This window comes from Monodon monoceros, unplaced genomic scaffold (assembly GCF_005190385.1).
Source record: "Monodon monoceros isolate NGI ecotype Baffin Bay Population unplaced genomic scaffold, NGI_Narwhal_1 Super_Scaffold_22, whole genome shotgun sequence".
Lineage (NCBI taxonomy): Eukaryota > Metazoa > Chordata > Mammalia > Artiodactyla > Monodontidae > Monodon > Monodon monoceros.
In genome coordinates, this window is record NW_021703779.1 from 116641187 (window position 1) to 116666859 (window position 25673).

General features: G+C 39.5%; 1 protein-coding gene and 1 non-coding gene across 5 annotated transcripts in view; one reads left to right on the plus strand and one right to left on the minus strand.

Moving 5' to 3' along the window:
* Positions 1-25673, minus strand: part of ATP11C (ATPase phospholipid transporting 11C) — a 167128-nt gene that overhangs the window by 53037 nt on the left and 88418 nt on the right. For all 4 annotated transcript variants that reach the window (XM_029240445.1, XM_029240444.1, XM_029240446.1 and 1 more), the window contains 13 exons: positions 19415-19543; positions 17515-17618; positions 15326-15376; positions 14278-14342; positions 13843-13924; positions 12784-12934; positions 12031-12228; positions 6916-7077; positions 6089-6240; positions 4807-4878; positions 2864-2937; positions 858-961; positions 204-385 (listed from right to left, as the gene is read on the minus strand). In XM_029240445.1, coding sequence (XP_029096278.1) covers positions 204-385; positions 858-961; positions 2864-2937; positions 4807-4878; positions 6089-6240; positions 6916-7077; positions 12031-12228; positions 12784-12934; positions 13843-13924; positions 14278-14342; positions 15326-15376; positions 17515-17618; positions 19415-19543 — 1526 coding nt within the window. The remainder of the gene's footprint in view (positions 1-203; positions 386-857; positions 962-2863; positions 2938-4806; positions 4879-6088; positions 6241-6915; positions 7078-12030; positions 12229-12783; positions 12935-13842; positions 13925-14277; positions 14343-15325; positions 15377-17514; positions 17619-19414; positions 19544-25673) is intronic.
* Positions 23283-23355, plus strand: TRNAA-CGC. Its single transcript has one exon. It is a non-coding gene; the product is annotated as a tRNA-Ala (tRNA).

Here is a 25673-nt window from a genome sequence, read left to right on the forward strand (position 1 = left end):
CAAAACACCTTAGAGATGACAGATTCATTCTCCTAAGTCACAAATATTTAACTTAAAAATTATTCCCACAAACAGTTCAAAATCTGATGCACAGACAAAGCTGAATCAAGGATTTCAAAACTTGAGAATGAATTACCAATCTGGACAGATAACACCCTAAATGACTGGTCATTAAAATAACAAGAATATCATTTTCTAGTTACTTGTCTTCCACTGCAGTGGCTCCAATTAAATTCATGTTTGTCTCAATCTCATCAAAAACCTTTTCCATTTTTTCTTCTCTGTCTTGTAAGGCCATTTTTGCCTCTATGAGCTGTCTGTTAATTCTTTCATAATCATCTGGAGCAATTTCTTTGAAGGCTACACAAAGTGTCCGATACCCATCCTAGAAGCAAGGTAGGAGATCTCTAGTTATCCAAGTAATGAATAAAAACAAACAAACAAAACACACTCTTTAAATACTCTTGCTTTACCACACAAAAGAGAAATTCTGACTAATTTCCTTTTTAGTTAAAAAAGGGGAAAAAAAAGAAAGAACAGATTGCATTGGGTTAACATTCAATTAGGTTCGGAATAACAAAATAATGGCTCTTGGGGTTAAGAAAGAAACAAACAAAAAGCAGAACATAAAACAAAGATTCTTGAAAAGTCTTCAAAGGGTACAAATTTTGAACAGAAACTTGCTCCAGGATGTTTTATATTAAAATAAGGAAAATAATATTACAAAATCCCCAAATATAAAAATAGGCCATAAAAATAAGCTAAAATTCATTTCAATAATCCTTTAAATAGCAATCCATAAACGTAGTCATCTCTAGCATTTCTCTATCTACTGGGGGGAGGGGGTGTAGGCTCACCATTGCGTTACGTTCCACATGGACTTTAGTTAACTCAATTTCATGATTTTGCACCCTGGGGAAAACTGCTGAGTCGGCTCCTTTACAAAAGAGAAGTATGTCTCCTAAAATAAAGAATCAGAGTACTTGACTTACTTAGAATTGGGATTTTAATAATACATAACTATTAAGGTGGCCTCTCCCACCCAGCAGCTGTGTATCCTGAGCCTGCCTTGGAATGTTCATCCAAATGGAAGCAGCCATCTTGACCTTTACTCTGTCAGGACAACGTTCACCACCTCTTGGGACCAATACAGACATAATTAATATCTCAGAGTTTACAACATGCACCTCTGTTAAAAGAAACTTCCTTCAAGTGAATCACAGAAGACGGTGCTTGTGTCAAGGAGCTACATCTGAATTCTCTTTGAGGATGTTGTCAACCATGGTCTAAAGTTCACATGTGGCATCTACAGATGTCAAGGACCAAACTCAAGCTCAAACACGATAAAATCATTTTGAAAGACTATACACATTAGCTTTTAAAACAGTAGCTTGAAGGTTTTCACCGGAAACTGGAGAATAGCTCTGTAGAATGCTAGTACAAGTACAGCTTTATACCAGTCCATGCACCCAGGAAAGTAGACAGTACCATTAAGAAGGACACTCTGGGGCTTCCCTGGTGGCACAGTGGTTGAGAGTCCACCTGCCGATGCAGGGGACGCGGGTTCGTGCCCCAGTCCGGGAGGATCCCACATGCCGCGGAGCGGCTGGGCCCATGAGCCATGGCCGCTGAGCCTGCGTGCCCGGAGCCTGTGCTCCACAACGGGAGAGGCCACAACAGTGAGAGGCCCGCCTACGGCAAAAAAAAAAAAAAAAAAAAAAAAGGACACTCTGACCTTATAAGGCAAAGTGCTAAGTTCAAAAAGTTAAAAAAGGGTAGCTCTGAGGTCAAGGCCCTCGATAGACCACTTCCTCAGACATCTTACCATCTGCAGTAGAACGTGGACGTGCATGTGTACAGGTAAGAACAGCAAGTATTCCAAATGTTAGGTGTTTTTAAAAAAATTTTCTCTCACATAGCCACAATGTGTTTAAAAGTCATAAAACAAATTCCACATTCACATATAATGAAATCAGCATCGTGACTTTGCAGTCACACCACAAAGTATGAATAAGGTAGGATATATTCCCTGAAGGGTCTGTCTAAATCTTCCCCTTCTCATACTAAGACATTTTCAACAGATTTAATACTAACAAGTAAATTACTAGGAAATAAATCAAGGATATTTTGGAAAACCACCTGGAGACAGACAGACAGACACACACACACACACACACACACAGAGGAATATGAGAGCCCACAAACGAAGCAGGAATGCTACCCATGGGTCTTGCTGAATCTGAGCAGAAGGCATCCCAGTCACCATGGCTCCTCCCAAGAACATGGGGGAACCCTGAAATGATGGTACTGTTTCCCCTGCAAAGGGCAAGCTTCTTTACTGTGTTAAACCAACAGCCCAGGGCGCTAGAGTAAAATCACATGCCCTTTCCCAGCAGTCAGGCCCTTAGTCATCTCTAGCTTACCTGTTTCCAGGAAGTGTAAAGCAGTGGGGAATTAGGAAGGTCAGAGAGGGATAACCAGCAACTCTCTACACTCATAGATTCTACTGCTAGTAATCTCAAACCATCCAGTTGTAGTGGGCTGCTGCAGGTAGGCATTGGTGGTGATTGGTTAGTACCCTGAACTGTGAAAAAGTCATCCTTTCAGTTCCTGTCTGGACATCCAAGACTGAGGAGTAGAGTTCACTTTCCAAGAAAATGCATATATTGTCATACCAGGGGTTCTGCCAGTGACAATTTGACAAACTGAACATGTGCTTGTATAAATACATTAAGGCTTATACAAAAGCTTTGCACGACTTTCGGTAATCATACACTACTACGTTAAATGCTTTCCTCTCTTGAAGTAGTTGATCAACATACAAATCTACAAGTGGAAAAAGTCAAGTTTTAAAAATGCATACCTGATTGAGTTTTCACAACCACACTCATACGACGGCGGACAGAATCGAAGTTCAAGGTGTGAAGAAGTTCATACCTTTAATAGAAAAAAAAAAAGAGAAAAGTGAAATACCTAGACCAAGATAAAACACAACAGAAACATCTTAAGTTAACAGAGCTCTCCTCTTTGGATAAGGGTTGCTAGTTGTGGGCACAACGGGTGCTTTCCATTGTGTCTTTGGAATTTCTCAGTGCTTAGAACATGCTGTCAGAGGATACCAGTGTTGGTTAAGGGTTATCTATATCTTCTCATTATATAACTTAAAATAGTAAGGAGAGACTGACTGCATAGGAATGAGGAACAAAGAGCTGTCCTGTGAAGCTATATCTGGCGAGGGTCTAGAAATAGTCTCACCCTGCCAAGTATTTTAATCATCTATGGAGTGCCTACTATGTGTCAGGCACAGTGATTGACGCTGGAGAAGAGACACACATCTTCCCTTAAGGCGCTTACCAAATGATAAGGGAGACAGAGGGTAATGAGAGGACTACCCCGTAGTCTTCCAAATACTGTAACAAAGGAACACACAGGGGGGATGTGGGAGCACAGACAGAAGGCATCTGAAGGAAGGCTTCCTGGAAGAGGTGGTGCCTGAGCTGTGTTTTGCAGGAGTGACACGATGAAGAAAGGATATCATGGCACTCTGAGTACAGAGAAGAGCATGTGCAAAGGCACAGCAACAAGAGAGCATGTGGCCCATGAGGGGACTTACAGTAGTTCATTTAAGGCTTGAGATCTAGTTGATAGGGGAGTAGCAAGAGAGGTAGGCAGGGGCTGGGACCTGAGAACATTGTGGGCCATTTCAGAGATTTGGGATTTCATCCTAAGGGCAATAGGAATCCACTGAAGGGTATAAACAGTGGATTGACATGATCAGATTTGTGTGTAAATGGCTAAGCTATTCACCAGATGAAAGGATGAAGAAGAAAGTTTCTAAGACTTATTAGAAAAAAATGTGAGGAAATCATTTCTTGAAAATAAATAACTTGTATACAAGTATTTACTACAAACCTTCTCTTTGATGGGAGTGAGCGGGTCATTGGTTTTGGGATGTGTATGTATAAAACATCTACTTGTAGCACAGTATCTCATTTGTTGTTGGCCACATGGGGGCATTGTTGTGAACCGGCTAGAATCTGGACTTTGACAATGACCTGGGGCTCCTGGCAGTCAGGCCAAAGAGCCTTCTTCTGGTTCCTCTGGCTCTTGAACACTCCTTCCCAAAGGGGCATATTCCCTAAGCACATCTACACGTGTTACATGTTTCTAAGATGGGGCTCACGAGATGCCAGGGGTCAGACAATTACATTTCAAGTTCATATAAAGAATTCAAATTAATCACAGGGGCTAATTAAAATCCGTTATTAAGCCAAGGTGGTTTTGTTTGTTGGGGGTCTCTGTAGTGAAAAAAAAAAAAAAAAAGAAATGTGGGGCTATGGCTGCATCAGAGTACTTGCCCTGAGGCTCACACCCAAGCATCTAGAACAAGAGAAAGCTTCTGACTCCAAAGCTGCCATGTCTGGCAGGGCTTGCAATCCCAGAATGATTGGTTGGGTTCTGGACAGCAGAAGGTTTCATGCCTGTTCACTGATTTTTCTTGCAGCATGTGTTGGAGACCTGAAATGGCATCTAAAATTCAGAAAAGTCCAGGCAGACGCTCATTCAGGCTACTGGACCCATATGTGAACAAAATTGGAATCATTGACACCTCAAATGCTAGTTTCTGCCATTCTATGAAAAATGTCTTCTCCTACTCCAACTACATTTACATAAAGCTCTGAACTGGGAGAGCAGAGTCCTACATTTATAGATGTAGTCAGTTCCCTTTGCTGCCCTGCCTAAATCCATCTAAGGTGGACTGTGGGGTTAAGAAGTGACAATCATCAAACATACAGCGCTACTTACTCTTCTATTTCTTTTCTTTGGTTCTCTACTCTCATATGACCATTCCGCATTCCTACAAACGTGAACCCATACCTGCGAAACACAATAAAAAAGGCCTTTGTGTATCTTTAAAGAATAATTAATTTCCTCTTGCACTGGCATTATTCATACTTGTTTATTGTTTTCTTCTCTTTCATAAGATCTCAATCTATAACTGTACTTCCTTTTACTCACTGAGATGTTAACACAGAGCAAGTCAATGTCCAGTCACAAATCGTAACCAAGAAAGAGGCAATTTGTGATTCCAGTTCTGTAGCTAATACATGGGGTGACTTTAATCCACTTAATTAGCTTGGGCTTCATGGATAAAACAGGACTTTCAGTTACCAAATGATATCAAAATTGCTAGGAGCACTTCAGCAAGAACATGTGTTGTACAAAAAGTGGCCATTATTATAGGATTTCCGAACTATAATATGAATATTTGGACTTCTGGCTGGAATGCATAAATAGTAATGCAAGTTACATCTATGCATTGCTATTTTCTTTTTGGTCTTAACTGGTTAGATTTGGGAATTTTTTTCAAACTTTCAGATACAGTAGCTTGGCTCCTTATTAAAGAATAAGGATACTTATAAGGTTATTGAAGCAAGTAAGAGAAGGAACAAAATAACTCCTGTCCTCCTGTGATTTCGCTTTCTCAGAAGTACAAGAACTTTAATTTTTTTTACTCTTCAAAAATGTTAATGTATTTTCTACAACTTATTTCTGGGTTTTTTTTGTTTTTTTTTTGTTTTTGCGGTACGCGGGCCTCTCACTGTTGTGGCCTCTCCCCCTGCAGAGCACAGGCTCCGGACACGCAGGCTCAGCGGCCATGGCTCACGGGCCCAGCTGCTCCGCGGCACGTGGGATCTTCCCGGACTGGGGCATGAACCCGTGTCCCCTGCATCGGCAGGCGGACTCTCAACCACTGCGCCACCAGGGAAGCCCTATTTCTGGGTTTTAAAACAGCATTACTGAGGTATAACTGATAGAGAACTGCAAATACCTAATGTGTGCAATTTGATGAGTTTGGACACATGAATACATCTGTGATACCATCACCACAATCAGGATAGAGACATATCCCAACATTTCTCAGGTTCTTTGTGTCCCCTTTGCCTTTTTGTTGTTTGTGGTTACGAACATTTAACATATGAGATCTACTCTCTTAACAAATTTTGAAGTAAAAATACCATATTGTTAACTATAGGCAGAACTGTACCTCTCGAAATTATTCATCTAGCATAACGTACGTGCTTACCTTTTAGCTCCTTTGACCAAAGCTATTTCATCTGGTGAAGAGGACATATACGTTAATTCAGCTGATTCTGTAACTCCATCAACAGCATCATTTGTTTTAATTTCTACAGTATGACATAAACACAAGGCACGCAGAAAGAGCTCTTCTCGATTCTATTGAACAGTAACAGAAAAATGATTAGTTTCACTGTGAACACTTGGTAACTAGTCAATGAACAGAGAAAAGTTATTAATGTGAGAGAATGTTATAACCTCCAGCAAACTGAGTAGCAAAAATTTATAAATTCATAATACTGAAATGAACTACATATTCTTCTGGTCCCTACCAACATGCCTGGTTCTCAGCTAACACACCCTAGGGGCTATGTTAACTCATTCAGGTTACTGTAGTGCCACCTAATACCAAAGCAGTGACATCTCCATGGCCTAAAAGAGCTCATTCAATTCTAATTCACAATCTGGCAATAGCTCAGGTGCAGGGAGACTCTGGTTCATTTCATGCCTAGGCACTGCTGGGACTTGAATGATTTCAATTGACATCATTCTTGGAGCAGCTCATATTTTTAAAGATAAAGCACCAAAAATTATGATCACACAGTCAAGCGAAAGTTCTACCCAAATGCCATTTTTCATAATGCTCTCTTATAAATTCTACTTGTTTACAAATTCCGGAGTTGTCCATAAAATAAGAAAGGTGAAGTTGAAAGAACAAACAGATGGTTATTCAAAAGTCTATGTCACGTGCCCAAATCCTTAATTTCTACTATGCTAACACATGCCTATATAAATTGATTTCTCAAGGTAAAATGGTAACGCAGAAAATGCCACCTTATCTGCTTTGTCAAAATACGGTAAGGGTCCATCAGTTTGAGAGAGTCCATCAGCCTCCTGAGTTACACCTTTATACTTATGCCCATCTATGCAGCATTCAATGAATTCCATGCTATTTTCAGTGAGTGTTCCAGTCTTATCAGTAAATACATAATCCACCTAAAAACAAGAACACAAACATATGCATTCTTTCTTCAATGTGATTAATTTTCTATAAGGCATAACTATAAGGATATTCTCATATCCACAGAAATCACCTTTTCTAAAAACTTGTCAAATGTCAGGTAATTACAGAAGTAATATTATCAAATGAATGAGAAATGAGGAAGTATTTTTAAAGATACTGAAATAGTATCACATGTCTAAGGTAGACTTACTCAAATGTAGTGATTAATAGGCAGGAAAAATGTGGTTATTTTATCAAACTAAGACCCCTTCAATTTAACACCGACCTGTTTTGATATAAAGAAGCTAACATAAGAAAAGTCAATTTTCCAAGTGGGAAACAATTTACTGACCATTATTTCTCTCTCTCTCTGACACACTGACATACGCGTGCACGCACGCGCGCACACACACACACACACACACACACACACACACAGATAAAACATATTGAATAGGAACTTAAACTAACTGGGATGTAACAAAACCTTTCTTTGAAAAGTAAAATTTTCTATAAATATACTGGATTGAAGTAAAATGCATTATGGCATAGAATGTATGTAAGAGTTACAGAATATAGACAGATGGGGAAATAATGTTACTTAATTAGACATAGTAAGTCAATGATGATTAAAAATATAAATGAAATTTCTTCCACGTACTATGTATATTTTCAGATACTCCTCCAAAAAATTTCCAAATTAAAAGAAGGAGTAGAGTTTATAATGATAGGCTAAAGTATAAGCATACTTTCATAAATAATAGAAAAATAGGCTATGAAATAAATTTCCCATGTAAAATAAGCCATTTTGAGCATTTTCATTTTATCTCAGTTTTTATCTCTTCTATTTATAACATCTGGCTTTTGGAAACCCACAATTTTATCCTCCTTTTTGGAAATTTATACTTAAATAGTTAAAATTATGGGCTGACAGGAATAAGCATAAGTACAAGATTAAGGTTTTTATTATGTAAGGGAGAAAGAGATGAACTGCAGCAGTACTTGCTTTCTAATTATTTTTCAAAGCATTTCACGGTAGCAGCACTGGCACAAATATAGCATTCCAGTCTTCTCTTGTTTTTCCTGTTAGCCAGCCAAGTTTGAATTCTCTCTTTAAATTAATCCAAGTGGTATTATTCCTGTATCATTTAGATTTTTCCAGTTAAAATGAAATTCTTTGGGTTTTTTTTCTGATCAAAATTATTAACCTTCATTTCCCCCTGAAGGTTGTCCTGTGTTGTTGCGGCTCCTGCACTTGGATGAGCATTAACCCATTTCGAAATCTTTTATAGATGACAAAGGTAATAGCTTTAAAAAATAAAGTGCAGGGACTTCCCTGGTGGCACAGTGGTTGAGAATCCGCCTGCCGACGCAGGGAATACGGGTTTGATCCCTGGTCCGGAAAGATCCCACATGCCGCAGAGCAACTAAGCCCGTGCGTCTCAACCACTGAGCCTGTGCGCCTATAGCCTGAGAGCCACAACTACTGAGCCCACGTGCCACAACTACTGAAGCCTGTGCGCCTAGAGCCCGTGCTCCGCAACAAGAGAAGCCACCACAACGAGAAGCCCATGCACCGCAATGAAGAGTAGCCCCTGCTCGCCACAACTAGCGAAAACCTGCGTGCAGCAACGAAGACCCAACGCAGCCAAAAATAAATAAATAAATAAATAAAAGTAAAGTGTATTTAAATAAAGTGCTTGCCTATATATAACATTTTGTGCACTATGGATCTGTGTACAATTAATCTCACAGGTATAGGCCAACCAACTATACCCTGATAGAGTAATTATCAAACCGTAGTCTGCATCACACTCACTAGGAGGGTGCTTGTTAAAACTCAGATCACTGGGCTTTATCCCCAGAGTTTCTCATTCAGTAGCTCTGGGGTGGGGTTAGATAATGTGCACTTCTAATAAGTTCCCAGGTGATGCTGGTCCTGAGATCATGCTTTGAGAACCACTGATCTAATATATGCCCTATACTCAGAACAAGGGGAGGAGAGGATTGGCTACTATTAAAAAGTATTCTCATATTTAAAGGAGAGTGCCGGCCGACAAGTCAGAGGCTACTGCTTGCCTCTGACTCTCAACAGCCTCTTCCTCTTTAGTGGTAGGTTTGAGCCAGTTGCAGGAAAGGCCCTTCTCTATCAGCAAGCTCAAAGCCATCAATTTATGGATAGAAAGCCTAAAGTGAGATAGCTGTTCAGAATAGAAAGGGCCCTAAAATAAAGGTTGAACACATATGAAATCACCTAGTTTACAGGTCAAAATTGGTCAAAAAATTTCACATTGTTTAACCTAGTGAAGAACTTGGACTGGAGTTGTGGCTCCACCACCTACTAAATTTGTGACCTTGGAAAAATCTCCTCATCTCTCTGTACATTAAATATTAGCCTTAAATAATCAAACCTGCTGCACAAGGCTGTAAAGATTACTAAATATGTTTGTAAGTGTTATACAGATGTAGATTGTCATTGCTGTTGACTTGACCAAAATCACACAGTACTAGACTCTTTCCATCATTTCACATTCCCTGATTTTTCTGATTATCGTCACATTGCTATAGTTAGGGTACGATATGTGTGTTTCCCCAACTAGATGTTGAACAACTCAAGGGTTTCTCGCTTACTTCATAATAGTAACCCCAGTACCAAGAACATACCTTAGGTAACACAGAAGTTTAATATATAACCACTGGATTGAATTACTGGAATCACAGTATATACTCAGACACACCACTGGGCATAGCTGCGAGACTGGGAGGGGATATGAAGGAGGAGGCTATCCCCACCATTTTTTCAAAGTTGAAACCATTTGGCTGTCTGAAGGACTGATGTCTGATCATAAAAGACCCCATTCTTTTACAATTGAACTGAGCAGTCTACTTCTTTTTGTTTCTCAAGTCAAAGACCAACACTGTCCTAAACATATCTTCCTATTTTTTTTTAATACCAATGTGGGTCACTTTGGAAGAGGTTAAGCAAGTGTTTGCAATGGTATTGATCGAAACTAACTGACACTGCTTTTAAGTAACATAAAAGCCCTACAGATTTTAAATTATGACTCATCAAGGAGGAAACTGGTTACACTTAATTTCGTGTATACTGGTCCATGAAATGCTAAATGTCCTAAGAAACCATTTCAAGACTTCTTTGCATTTTCATTTAAGTAGTTTCTACACATGTAAGCTGATCATGATGGCAAATTGTTTTTGCACTGTACAAACTGAAGTGGTGGTCTGGTTATTACCTTATAAGTGACTAAATGACAGTCACATCCAGAAAAGCAGGTTTTGGCGGGGGAAAGAAGTGGTGCCTGAAATGAAAACTGTAGTTTCTTTTCACTGATCAAACTGACTACATCATTACCCAAAGCTCTACTTTACGTTCTGCAGTGTGAATAAGTCTAGATGATAGGAACAAGACTACGTTCCCATAGGTAAGATGGAATCTGCTGAGGTGGAGATCTGGCCTGGATATCCTGCCTGTCTCTGGTGAGAATTAGGTGCCACACGTGGAATGATGGCTGTTCTATTTGCAGTAGCCTGGGACTAGCCATGTTCACCCTTGGGTAGCTTAATCCATATAGCCAGGCACTGGATTTAGAACAGGCAGATCTAGTCAACTAAATCAGCTGTCAGGGATAAGTTCACCAGAGGTGGCTTATAACTCATTTTTTTTTCCCATGCAAAAAAGCTGCAGATTGATACCTTTTGTTGGGACTAGAGTAGTTCTACTCAGCTTTCCCTGGATGAAAACTTCTGGTTTAAAAAGGCTAAGGTCAGCTGGGAACAATATCTAAGGGAAAAGCATTCGTTCATTCATTGCTTATTCTATCCTTAGTGACTCAGTATCTCTGTGGAATGCAGATGCCACAGTCTGGGATCCTGGAGTCCTATAGTCAGGTTTCAACATAATGATATCTGGAGAGTCCTTTCACCCTTGTGACTGTAGTTGTCAAGAGGGCACTCTGGTTTAGTCAAAGGCTGTGTAAAGAACAGAAATACAGAGTGGGGGTGGAGGGGGACTGAATTCAGGAGGAGAGTTTTCAGGCACAGGCGCAAATCGTCACCATTCAAAACGAGTGTGAGGCCCTATTCCAGCCATACAGTTCCATTAACTGAATTTGCATCTCCCAGTCACAGAAATGATATTTCCACAGTCTTGACATTCTAAATATCAAGAGAATTAAATGCAAGCCAAAAAATCCCCTCAGCTTGTGAAGATCATTACATGACACACAGTAAATTCAGACAAAGGGAAAAACTTTTCTCAATACTGATAAGAAAAGCACCAAAGAAGTCATCACTTGAAGAATTACAGCTAGACTGCACTGCATTTGAAAACAACCTGGGTTAGCAGCGAGGTCAAAGCCTGGACTACCTTGGTATATGAAGCAAAAAGCATTTAGAGGAGTGCACGCCCTCACATTTCCCCTTCATTTAAATTCTTCCACTGGAATAAACAACTCTGCTTTCTAGGTCTATATTCCATCTGATCAGAAATGTACAAAGAAAATGTCCATAGGACAACTCTGGTCAATTTTGTTTATGGAACAAAATGCATTTATAAAATAGCTTTATTTCCACTGTCCCATAGTCTATCCCTAAATGATTACAGATGGTGATGAAGACTACATGTTTCCTGTTCCAAAGCAATAGCCCATAATCTAGCAACACCACCAGGTGAGTTTTAAAGAGAATTTCCATAACGTTCAAATTTAATACATAAATTGGTGTTCTTTCAAAACACTGATTTCAAAATGCCAGCAAAATAATTGACGTTATAGTTATGAAAACATCGTTTGCCTTCGTTACATGCCTGCATAAAGGAATTTTCGTTGAATCACATTTCCAAATGTGAAATGGTCACATACATTGGTAATCCAGACTACAAGAAATAAGTTCACTATGTTAACTTATTTTAAGTAAAAATAAGTTCTAACCTGACCAAGTTCTTCATTAAGGTCTGATGTGTTAACCAGGGCTCCTTCATTGATTTCTTCATCATAAAAGTCCTTATCCCATGAAATGAAGAAGGAGCCCAAGAATTTTTGCATTTCTACTGTGACATACATGGAGACAGGAATGATAAAGTTGAACAGAACCATAAATGACAGGAAGTCGGTAAACATTTTCAAAACCTAAACAAAAGAAAGAGTTCATGCTGATTATATGCACAGTTCCATCAAGCAAGTGTAATATAAACTTTCTATCTTTTAATTTCAACGCTGAAAGCACTGCTCTTCCCAACGACACTGTATCATTGGTAAACATTTTCACAGTACATGAAAACAACATTTACAACACCCTGAATTTTGTCACTATTCTTCAGCGAATGTACCTTGACTTAACACTTTTCACTTCCTTAAGTTCTCTGCTCCTCCCACCCCCCAATATGAATGTAGGCACCCATTATGTTCCTATCATGATATATCACAAGTTCATAATATATTAACATGTCAGACCTTCTTGCCCAATTGCTTAAAACTCTTAACCAAAGAATTAAAAACAAGGATAGATGCCTAGGGTTAAAACAAAAAGTTCTAACGTTTCTTAAACAGTTAATGGCTTGGGGCTACCATACAACCAAGAGAAAACCCAAATACCAAAGGTATCATTAACTGAGCAGCATTTCAATAAAGGGTGTCTCTGTTACAATGTGCTAGGGTTAAAATTTTCAGCATAAAACAAATTACCTTCAAAGTCTCGCGCTCTTTCTGGGTCTTTTGGTTATACCAAGGTTCATCGTTATATGGGGTACTTTGCCAAACATACTTTAGAGTAGTGCATACTGCAGCTTTGGTCAGTAAGATAAATAAATACACAATCAGGAAGGCATTAATGGATCTGAAAAATAAGATATTATGGATTCAAAAACCATTTAATTACTTAAGGATATCAACCAGGTATAAACTAAACTGTTCAGTTTTCTAAAGCTTCTCCTGTGTACGATGTGTAACCATAGCACAGACCTGTATGGATGAACCTGTTATCACTGCTAACGCATTATTCTTGAGTGGTAAAATGGAAAAGCCAGCCCTAGCCCCAACCCAAAGTGCAATGGCTCAACACACCTTTAGTAAGGACCCTATAAAGTGACAGAACGCACACACACACACACACATTACCTACTCCATCCTTATAGAAGGAGTAGATTGTTTCCATTTCCCTGAATCCTAAAGGTTTGGAATAGAGGGTAGAGGAGCAAATGTGAAACCTGCAAGCTTAGTGTGGATTCTTTTAGTCTGAAAGTACAGCTATGGAGAGGGTATCACTGATATACTGGATATCCATGCCAACAGGAGAGTGAGGTCTGTGCCAGTGGCGACTGGCTTGAAGGTGTGTGTCATGTACCACTTCAATATCTGCCAGGAGACTATTATCTGTGTTGTACAACCTCCTTACATATAGCAACAAGAGGACCCCAAACCATTATCCAGCAGCAAAAGAGAATAAATTTCAACTAAACCCTGCCCTTGAATAGCTAAGTGAGCTTAGGTAAATCACTTATCATCTCTACGACTATTTCTCTATCTATAAAGTGGACAGGCTAACAGGAATTACTCTGAGTTGCTCAGAGGATTAAACCAAATCAGACATACAAATCACTGAGCAGTTTCTGGAACACAAAAAGTACTCAAAATGGTAGCACTATTACAAGTTATGTTGTTTTTGCTTATGGTTGTTATTTAGAATTACTGAGAAGTAACAATTTCAGTTCAATAACAACTAAAGAAATTGTGGTGTACACTAACTTTTCAACAGCGGAACGTTTCTGAGATTTCCCTTGGTAGTTCAATGCCATTTTGGTTTCCATTCCAGTGTAAACAGCAACTCCTAAGGAATAACCATATGACGAAAATTAGGTTTCCAATGAGATTGCCAACCCAACTCCCCACCCAGTTGGATCTACCAATTTTTTCACTCTATAAAAGTAGGAATTCTAAACTCTCTTCTATTCACCAGTTGATATATCATTTATAGTATAATTTTAATTCTACATAGTCTGTCATAGTTTTCAAGTTAGTTTACCATCTTATAAATTCCCAACACCTAAAAATAGGCTTAGATTAAATGGAATTAAATGCCATGTTCAATTTTTAACTGCACTGTTTAGGTACAGGCTTTAAAAGACATATTTCAAAAAAAAAAGACATATTTCTAGTAAGTATATCTTAGAAAACGTTCACCATATATCTTCTTGGTATTTTTTAGTGTAGCTCCTTTCAACAAGAGATTTTCAGGTCCCAAAGACCTAAACAAAAAATGAACACAACTTATCCAAACAGCCCAACAAATAGCACCATCAACTTGGGCGACATATTTTGCCCTAACATACATCTATCTCCAAAAGGTTCAGAATGTATCTGTTTACTTATATCATATGCTTACTAACACAGGACCAGCTGAAAGATATTTCCCTCTGAAGTTACTTGAGGGTACAGCACAGATGGAAGCACACACAGTACAGGAATAGCCAGCAACACACAGAGGTAAAGAGATGCATAGAGATAAAAGGATTATGAGTCACAGACAGCAAGACAAGAACGGGACAGAACAGCAGACATCAAGAAACAGAAAGAAAAGGTGACAGTAAAAGGCTGGGAAAGCAAATGTCAAGGTGGGAAAGACACACTGCCATATTTATAGAGAGTAAACACGCCTTTTGGGGGATCATTGGGCACCCGGTGTTTCTTTAACTCCCTTTTGAGTATTGGCTATAAAGGCCAAGTGGAAAAGTTGAGATAATTAACTGGATGATAGAAGAGGGAAGAAAACACCCCTTCTTCCATGAATTGTTACATTATAAATGATTAAACCTTTCATTTTACTTAAGTCCAGCTAATTCTCCCAGCATTTTATCTCCTGCCTAAATTACTCTCCCTTAACACACTGTTCTCCAGATATACTTCCAATATTGTCAGGCACTGCACAGCCAAGGACAATAAATACAGTGCTTAGAACATATTTGGGATTATTGGTCAAAGTGTCTGGAGCTCTACAATTTTAGAAACCCTCAGCATCACTTCCAACACCACCCCCCTCCCAGGACACACACACTCTGAGCTGCTACCAATCACAAGGTCAGCTACTTAAGACCCATTAGTGGCTAGTTACTCCAGGGTTATTCACCTTTACATCCCTTTCTATAGAGGAAAGTATTCAACTATTTTAATGGGCTTAAAAGAGAAACATTGCTCCCCCCAAAAGGACAGATCAAAGGAATTATAAACTAACCTGGCAACAGCTTCAAGACTATTACTATAGATATTGATTCGGCCAACAAACCTGCAAAAAGAACATAAAAGCACACGTGTTTCTATATCTAGATAAAATCTATTTGCCCCCAAATATGGGAATGAATCAAAATACAAAAAATCCAAGTAGAGATAAGACAATGAACTACGAACGCCTATTGTCTTTCTTTTGAAAAAAAGTTAAGTTGAACCAATATGGTATGTAACATTTTCAACTAATTTTAAAAATATTATGGATTATAAGAATGTAAACAAAGATTCTAAATTGATTTTCAAGATCTACTTGGCACCGTGCATGCACACATTACCCCTCTCATCTATACTCCATATAAATAATTGGTTTCTATTTCACATTCATGTGAAGAAAGGTTTCTGGTGCTAAAGCAACTTTTAAAACCATTAGTTCAGTAGTTCTTTCACTTGAGCATGCATCAGAATTACTGGTGGGCTTCGTAAACTACAGATTTCTGGGCCCCATCCCCAAGCTTATGGTTCAGGTAAGAATGTGAATCTGTATTTCCAACAAGTTCCCAGGCGATGCTGATGCTGCTGGCCTGGGGTCACCGTTTGAGAACCACCCGCATTAGGCAACACTTGATTACCATCTTGGAAATTTCCAAACTGTCTTGCAGCTGATCTGAATACTGAGCTTGATCTGACCAAGTGATCAGATATATGGCTATGCATATGGTAATCTACATTTCTGAAAAATAGGGTAAAAAGCTCTAACTCCTCCTTAACAAGAATGTTACGAGTATTTTATAACTTACATTAGAATTTTTTCAGAAAAACTGATTATTACTAAACACACAAAATATGAAGGTCTGCTCATTCATTCATCACGTATTAATTGCACCATTACTATGTTTGCTAATAAGCAAGAAAAATGTGTTCCTTGCCCTAAAACAGACAATCAGGCAATTACAATGTAAGTGATGACCGCTAGCGTGGTGGAAGTACAAGGTATTCTGAAGTCACATACCAAGGGTACTCAATCTAGTCTAGAGAAATTAGGAATAACCTTCCCTCACTAAAAATCTCCTTCTTATTTAAGGTAACTGAAATTTAGGAGTTACCCTATGAATATGCAAGGATGTATATTATTGTCTAACTCAGGCAAAATCAGTCACTCCCTTTTCTGTGATTCTATGGGCCTTTTACTCACCTTTATTATCTCACTGTACTGTAAGCCTAGCTTTACTGTTTTATCCCCTTTGCAAACTGTGAGTTCCCTAAAGGCAGGGAACAGCTATTTTGCTTTGTGATTCTAAGTTCCTATTATCAAGGTAGATACAGAAGAAGAAGGGAAAAAGGAAAGAAGGAATGATGGGAAGGAGGGAGGGTATTATTCATGTAGTAGGATGAATACTTTGTTTTTCCACTACTGGGCACTGTTGTAAGCCACATCCCGCCATTTGGTCCCCTATTATGACCAACAGCATTCATTAACCAGATGGCTGGCATGAGTGATGGATGCCATCTGTAAAGGTGGAATAGAATATAATTAATTGGCCCACTTGGGGATAAAACCTATTATTCTATCCTCATTAACACCATGCTCTAATCAACCAAAGTAACCAGTCTTAAAACTCAAATGCCAAATTTTTTGACAACCCACAATGACTGTGAATGAGTAAATCTACTCCAGAAAGCCTAACTATAGCAAAATAGAGGAAATCACACCATTTCACTGCTCCCTCAACTTAACTGTTCACTTTGGGCAAGAAACAGCCTATATACAATACTCAGTTCATCATGATCCTCATAAAAAAGGGCAAAGTGCCTACTAATTGCATGGCTCCATATCTCCTTCTCTCTTTAATGTTGGATGACACATAAAGTGGTTTATTTTTGTTTTAATTAACTCTGGCTAATGCATGAGTTTGATAGATCAGCCTTACAGGATTACATAATCTTAAAATGTGATGGACGGCCATGTCTACAAATAACAATAATAAAAGAAAAACCACAAGTAAGATGCCTGGGCCCACAATGATTTATCTTAGGCTGGTAGTGAACAAGGCTGATTTGCCTGCCAGAAGGAAGGAACAGCTCATAAAAACACAAATGCAAGGAGGCTGGTAAATGGTGGGTGTTTCTTTGCAATACTGGTGGCAAAGAGAAGCAAAGCCATCAGACAGCAGTAAAATGAAACCAGGTAATTCTTACTTGTAGAGGTCAGGTTGAGGCTGTTCACATTCAATTGCTGCTCTGAGGGCATCAATGGATTCGGCTGTACACAGTTCAATGGTGTCACGTACCGCATAATGTGTCTAGATGTAAGCAGAAGAAAAAGCAAAAACAGCCCCCCCCCCAAAAAAGTGTAATCGTATACCCACTTGATTTCATGAACACTGTATGTTTTTAGTAAGAGGCTTTGGCAGAATGATACAAATATTGATGCACATTTCCAACTAAATAAACTTGATGGTATTATTCTTAAAACATATTACAAATAATTAGAAAGATAACTCTGCTACAAGGGGATTTCAAAGATAATGAGAAAACTAAAAACTTTTCTTGATACTGACAGCAGAGAGAATTCCATTTGCAGCATGCATATAATTAACTGAAAACCCCATGAAAAATTTAATGCATTTTTTTCTCCTATTTATAGAACTGAGACCTATTATTTTGCTCACCATAGTGTATGGTGATGTTAACATACACATAAGAATTGAACATAACCCTTTTGGTCATAAGAATGCTAACATTTTTGCTAACAGAAAGAAAAAATTCATCAATAGTTTCCATTATACAAACAGCAAAATTAATGATCTTGAAAATGCTTTGAGTGGCTACAATTTATGTAAGGAGCTGGGAGATGATGTGTCTTGCCTTAGTCAGACAGTTAGAATATTCTACTAATGTATATTATGTACTTACTTGATTGACCCAGAACTCAAGGCAGGCTCCAATGAACCCATTTATAAATCATCAAAGAAGGGCTGACGCAGATTCAAAGACTGCACCACTTATGCTGAAGGGAAAGCTGTTGCGCACAGTCTTCGGAGAATATTATGGATCTGCCTCAGCTACATCTGAAACTATCTCCTGACTTGGAAAACCTATGTACTTTTAGCTGATTTATCAGATCAACTTAATTGGAAAATGAAACGACTTGAAAGTTTTCTGCCTCTAAACAACTTTTTCCCTATTAGGAAATCTTTAGGTAGGTTTCTCGATTTTTATCTTGACATTCCCTCAAATACAACTTTGTTTTTCAGTAGTTTAAATGGGACTAGTTCATCACCATGCCCCTGAAGAAAAAAATTAGTTATCTAACAGGCATTTAAGTTCCTTTCCCACATACTGAGTCCTGGTCCTCAACTCCAGATGGAATAAACAAGCAGAGGAAAGCCCCCAAGGATACACACAGAGGTGAGCACATTAGTATTCTTCCTTAAAGGCAGCATATAGAGGATACATGTTCATGCTCTGTGGAGCTCTGGATGATAGCCAAGAACTGACAGTGCCGGAAAGTACCAGGGACATAACTTATCCCCCAGTTTGAACAAATTTACTCTAACACATTTATAATTCTTCCTAGTTGAAATAAAGCAAATATTTGTCAAACTACACCCTAAGGTATTTTTAAAAAGTAATCAAACCATTCCAGGTTAGATTTTCTATATGCCAGGAATAAACATTTTTTTCAAGAAGATAGTCATCACTTTAAAAATAAAAACAGATCAAACTGTAAGGTTAGAGTACCTTAGGGTGAAGTTATTTTCATAGTTATATAGTTTCAGCCTAAGACTACTTTCATTTTTAAAAGCCTAAATAAAATATTGAATGGGTTAGTGTCAATATGAAATGCAAACAGTGCTATCAAAAATGTGGTGGCTTTTATTTGGGGTGTGGATTTCCTCACCCAACACCACCCTTTCCCCCAAAGTTGAGTATTTGCTTAGAAGTTCAAAGACAGTTATATAAAAGCTGTCTTCAAATACAACACTTACACAAACAGGAAAAAATAAGGTAAAAGATTTGGGGGCAGTGGGATGGAGTACTGTATGATTAACTATCCTGAGCTCAAAATGTTTAGGCAAGGTTTAATCTCCATTACCTTGCAATTGGATTCCCCATCAAGACTTGCAGTAGTAACATAACAGGTTCCATCAATTGTGCAGGATGACAGAAGAATAAGATCACAGGGAAAGGTTTCATCTGCCTGTACTTCTACTACATCACCGACCTAGCATAGAGGGCAAAATAAATATAAATATTCTTAATTCCAAACAAAGCATTCATTATACCTCAAACTAAAGTCAAAACAGTAGCAAAAGACCTCTCCTCCTCTAGGGCTTAGACTGTCTCAGCATCCTATACCATGTGAAAGGTCATGAAAGAAAATCACTCAACATTCAGAATCCTCTTTAAGGTCACAACGACTTAGGATGCTTTTAGATTACCTTAGTATTGAACTTTAATCTCTAACAAATGATTTCAGCACCCAGGGACCCTTTTGCTCTCTGTTGTTTCTGGCATTGGTGTTTGATAAGAGAATGGCCATTATCATTTCATGAATGAATCAAGAAAATCTACACATCTTAACTTGAGCACTTCATGAACACTGGTCAGCCACATTCCCACTCTGCATCATAGATAAATATCTCAAAATGCTTTGCCTTCCAAGTGATAACAGCTATTACTTTGGGGTCATAGTTCTCTCTTCAGTGCTCAGAAAATCTCGCTTAGAGACGTGTTTATGTTACCCATAACATTTGAAAAAACTTTTTTCAAATAGGTCATTTTCCAACAATTCATCTGCTATGAGCAAGTACCCAAAGCTCAAGTAGAGGAAAAACATGAGAGAAGAAACCACAAACCATTTCTAGCGCATAACTTAATAATGTAGGAAATAAATCATGATGATTAAAACACAGATCTTCACTACTTGACTTTATGTCCCAGCTCTGCCACTTAACTATATGACCTTAGGTTAAGTGTCTTTGATGATTGCAACTACCTCATAGGATTGGCTGGAGTATGAAATGAGGATACAGGTAAAGTGTTTCGTAAAGTGCCTGGCATATATTCACCCTCTGGTAGTTGCTAATTATAATTATTACTAATACCCTACAACTGCTTTACTTACTTCCAACTTATGAATAGTCATAAAATTTTTTTAGAAGGATATAAGAAATTATCCAGCCCAGTGCATTCCAACATTTTCCATGCCGTGGCACACACAGAAAACGATAAGTAACACTTTTGTACAGCACTTCCAGATAAAGGGAGGAGGCTGCTGGTGACAGAAGACAACCCACTTTAGGAGAGAGTCAGTCACAATATCTGGCTCACCAACTCTGGCACACTGGTTGTGAAATGCTGAACTAACAAATGACACACCTGCCTTCCAATTGCTACACACAATTTGGCAGATGAAGATGAGGATTTCAAGGTCTATTCAGGAACAATTTTATTTTCTTTGCCAATCTTAATCAGTAGCCAAGAGCAACAGCATCAATAATGGAACTAATTTGTAAATAATATTTTATTTTCTTGGATCTTTCCTTCCTCACATACACAAACACTTCTGTTGCTTACACAAAGCCACAATCTATGCTTATATACACAGAAGAAAAATAACAAACAAAATCCTAAAGCATCTTAGAAGAACGGAACATGATTCTCAGGCACTGATAAATAAAAACCACAAACAGAATTTCTTCTACAACACTGATAATGATTCGCTCAGAAATGAAAAGATCCCTGCACCTGGAGTGCAAGTTAAGGCTGGTAAGATGGACAGGGGCCAGATCACAAAAGTCCTGACAGGTCAGGGTCAGGGGTTTAGGCCTCACCCTGAAGGCAAGGGGAGACTGGGAAAGGACTTTTAAAGAAAGGGAATGACATGGTCCAGTTAGACAATCAACTCTAGAGTTGTTTCCACTTAGCATGTACAAAGCCACAAGAGAACATCACTATCCCTTGTCATAAATATTAGGAAAAGCCAGATAATCAACAGAATCATATTTTTTGGGAGTTCATCAGAGAGCTGAGGTTGCAGGGCAACCAAATGAACTGAATTTCAAGGGTGAAAAGTCCCTCTGAGGAGAGAGAGGAGAAATAAACTGTTTCACAATTGACGAAGCACAGGAGGAAGAGACGACTGCCATAAAAGTGCCTAGGAAGAAGATAACTAGATTTTTAACCAACTGTAAAAGGCTTGGTAGGGGCCAACGTGACAGTTTCAAACCTCTGCAAGCCTGAGAGAAAAGAGGAGACCATAAGCACATATCAGTTCTCTATAGGCATCCACTGAGTGCTCATGAGATAGCACGAGGACAGGAGGCCTAAAAGAGCCTTCCTCACTGGTACAGGCATACAGGTTGTGAATGACTGCTGTGGAGGAACAGACATAAAATATGCTACAACTGTGGACCCTTCTCTCATATGAGGTAAAAGCCATCTGTGCCTAAGAGAAAGGCAAGAAACCCTCCCGGGCACAGTCTCAATTCAGGGTAACGTAACTACTCCTAGTGGGGAGATAGAAGCAAAGCCATCTGCTGCTAGGGATGGGACAGGAAACCCCCTCATATTGAGGACCTAGCACTGATATAAAGGAGAGTACTGAGAAAGTTCCACCCTGAGGCAAAGGTGCCTAAAACCTGCCTAATACTGAGATGGAGTAGGAGAACCAAGAAACCAGTCTGTTCCCACCAGGAACCCCAAGAAAGAGCAATCTACCACTGGGGGAGGAGAAAGGGCGTAGAGAGAGGCATTCACTGTGTCTCAGGAATGTAGGACCTGCTGAAAGCAGAGAATGGAACAGGGACACTGAGAAAACCCCTGTGGCAGCCCAGCATTGCAGGCATTTAAAGTCCAGTGGTGTACTGAAAGCATCAACAGCTACAGCAAAATCCAAAGCCAGCCAACTGCTTACCAGACTGACTCAACCCCCAACACTGATGGGCTGGCTGACAGAATAGGTGTGCCCACTACAGACCACAAATACAGGTTACCTGCCTCGATCTCCAGCATTCTTTTACATGCACTGCCCAAAATTCAATTTAAAAAAAATGAGATGCACAAAGCCAAGACAAAAATGACCTATCATCAAAAGATACAGGTGTCAATAGGACGAGCCTCAGAAATACTCAGATTTTGGGACTTCCCTGGTGGCACAGTGGTTAAGAATCCACCTGCCAATGCAGGGGACACGGGTTCGAGCCCTGGTCCAAGAAGATCCCACATGCCGCGGAGCAACTATGCCCGTGTGCCACAACTACTGAGCCTGCACTCTAGAGCCCGTGAGCCACAACTACTGAGCCCACATGCCACAACTACTGAAGCCCGCGTGCCTAGAGCCCGTGCTCCACAACAAGAGAAGCCACCATAATGAGAAGCCCGCGCACCGCAACAAATAGTAGACCCCGCTCGCCGCAACTAGAGAAAGCCTGCGTGCAGCAACAAAGACCCAACGCAGCCAAAAATCAATAACTAAAATAAATTTTTAAAAAAAGAAATACTCAGATCTTGGAATTATGAAACAGGGATAGAAAAACAGCTATGATTAAGATATTAAACTATTTACTGGAAAAGGTAGACAACATACACATGCAAATGAGGAATTTGGGCATAAATATGGAAACTCCCAAAAAAAGGCAATTGGAAAAGTGAGAAATGAAAAACATGATATCAGAGGTAAGGATTTCCTTCAATGGGCTTATAAGCACACTGGATACAAAGGAAATAATCAGTAAACCTGAAGAAACTCTTCCAATATTTCTAATGCCAAAACCCATACTCTTTCCCTTACAAATACCTGTGTTTTTCCATTGGAATTCCTCAAGGCCTGTTTCTCTTCTCTATGTTTTATGTGATTCCATCCAAATTTCTGTATCCACCTAAAACATCTCTGAGCTCCAGGCTTGACAATTCCATCTGGCTGTCTAATAGGAATCTCAAAATTAACATGGCCTGGGACTTCCCTGGTGGTCCAGTGGTTAAGACTCTGTGCTCGCAATGCAGGGGGGCCAGGATCGATCCCTGGTCAGGGAACTAGATCCCGCATGCCACAACGAAGATCCCGCGTGCCGCAATTAAGACCCAGCGTGGACAAACAAACAAACAAATAAATATTAAAAAAAAAAATTAACATGGCCCAAGCTGAATTCCTGATTTCCCTTCATCCCCACCTTTTCCCCCAAACCTATTCTTCTCCAGCTTATTTAATAGCACCAGCATTTAAAAAAAATTAATTAATTAATTTTGGGCTGTGTTGGGTCTTTGTTGCTGCACACGGGCTTTCTTTAGTTGCGTCGAGTGCGGGCTGCTTTTTCTTGTGGCGTGCAGGCTTCTCATTGCAGTGGCTTCTCTTGTTGTGGAGCACAGGCTCTAGGCGCACAGGCTTCAGTAGTTGTGGCATGCGGGCTCTAGAGCTCAGGCTCAATAGTTATGGCGCACGGGCTTAGTAGCTCTGCGGCATGTGGGATCTTCCCGGACCAGGGCTTGAACCCATGTCCCCTGCGTTGGCAGGCGGATTCTTTTTTTTTTTTTTTTTTTTTTGCGGTACGCGGGCCTCTCACTGTTGTGGCCTCTCCCGTTGCGGAGCACAGGCTCTGGACGCGCAGGCTCAGTGGCCATGGCTCACAGGCCCAGCCGCTCCGTGGCATGTGGGATCTTCCCGGACCGGGGCATGAGCCCGTGTCCCCTGCATCGGCAGGCAGACTCTCAACCACTGCGCCACCAGGGAAGCCCCTAGCACCAGCATTTTGTTTAATAGCACTATTTTATGCACCTAGTTGCTCAGGCCAAAATCAAGGAGGCTATCTTTATTCTATTTTGCTCTTTTTCTCCCTCCTTACATGGAATACATCAGTAAGTCCACACTTTACCTCCGAAAAACATCCTGAATACATACATTTATTTTGATCACGAGACAGGAGGGACAAAGTTGTGCTTACGAGCATGGATGCCATACCCAGACTTGCTTCAATTCAAATCCCAGCTTTCCCACTTACTAGTTGTGGACAAGTTTCTTAACCACCCTATGCCTCAGTTTCATCATTTGTAAAGAGGGGATAACAAAAGTACCTATTTCATAGGACTGCTGTAAAGTAAGGATTAAATGAGTTAATAGAATGTAAAAGGGAGTGCCTGGCATATTTATGTAACATATAAATGTTAACAACTATTTTTACTGTTATTATCTCTTCTACTATCATTCTAATATAAGCTCTTATCATCATTTGCTTATGCTACGGCAGTAGCCACCTAACAGCTTTCCCTCATTCTACTTTTGCTCATGCCTCTACTGTGCTCACTCTCCAGAGTTGTCTTTTCTTAAAAAATAAGATCAAGTCACCCCCTAGCTTTGAAAAACCCTTCAAAAAATTCCCAACGCACTGAGGATACAGAATAAGTCACTCTCCTGCTTAACAAGAGTCCCCACACTCCCCAGCCAAGCAATCAAACACTTGGACACTTTTAGTTTATAGGCATCTCTTTCCACACACAAATACTCCAGAACGGGCTCAATCAAATAGCATTTCACACAACAGCATCAACTGATGTAATTCAGATTATACCTGGTTGAGGTCAGCCTCAAGGAAAAGTAGCCTGGTGAGGAAAGGTGGAAGATGGGGGTCCTTCTAAGGCAGTGGGGGGTGACAGCGAAAACAGAAAGAAGAAAGGAGAGAAAAGGAGAGTTGTGGGAGACTTTTACTTGCTTTGCAATTTTACTTCGTGCCCTGGGAGCAACAGATTTAATGCTATGAATCATTTATGCTGCCTTTGGTTCTTATGTGAACAAAAAGCTGAGTTTCTACGACTGGTTTGGAAACTTCAGATCCTAACCACTCTAATTCATCACAAGGTCCTCCCTCTGGGATGCAGACAACAGAGAAAAGAAAAAAGAGTGGAAGAAAGACATTTTATGTCAAACTTGGGTAACCCTCCCACTCTGTAGCCTTCCTCCCATCTATAAGAAGATGTAAGACAATTTACTTATTGCTGGGGATATGGACAACTTATGCCTGGAATTCCAGGTATTTAATAAATAATTCAGCAGTGATAATGCTTGATAAAAGTATAGGGAGGAGAGTATCATTTTGTATGAATTCATACCACAGCCCTGAATCATTTTGGAATGGTATTTTCACCTACCTTCTTCTCTTTCTGTTCCATATATCTTGTTCCCTTGTTCTGGAGGATTTGATTTCCATTAGGTTCTATAATTCAATCCATATTCATATAGAAACATTCTTTTAAAAATAATACAAAATTGACAAACAATTTCGGAAGACTAACAAAATTAGAAGATTAACAAAATTGACAAACCCTTAGCTAGACTAAGAAAAAAAGAGAGATGCAAACAG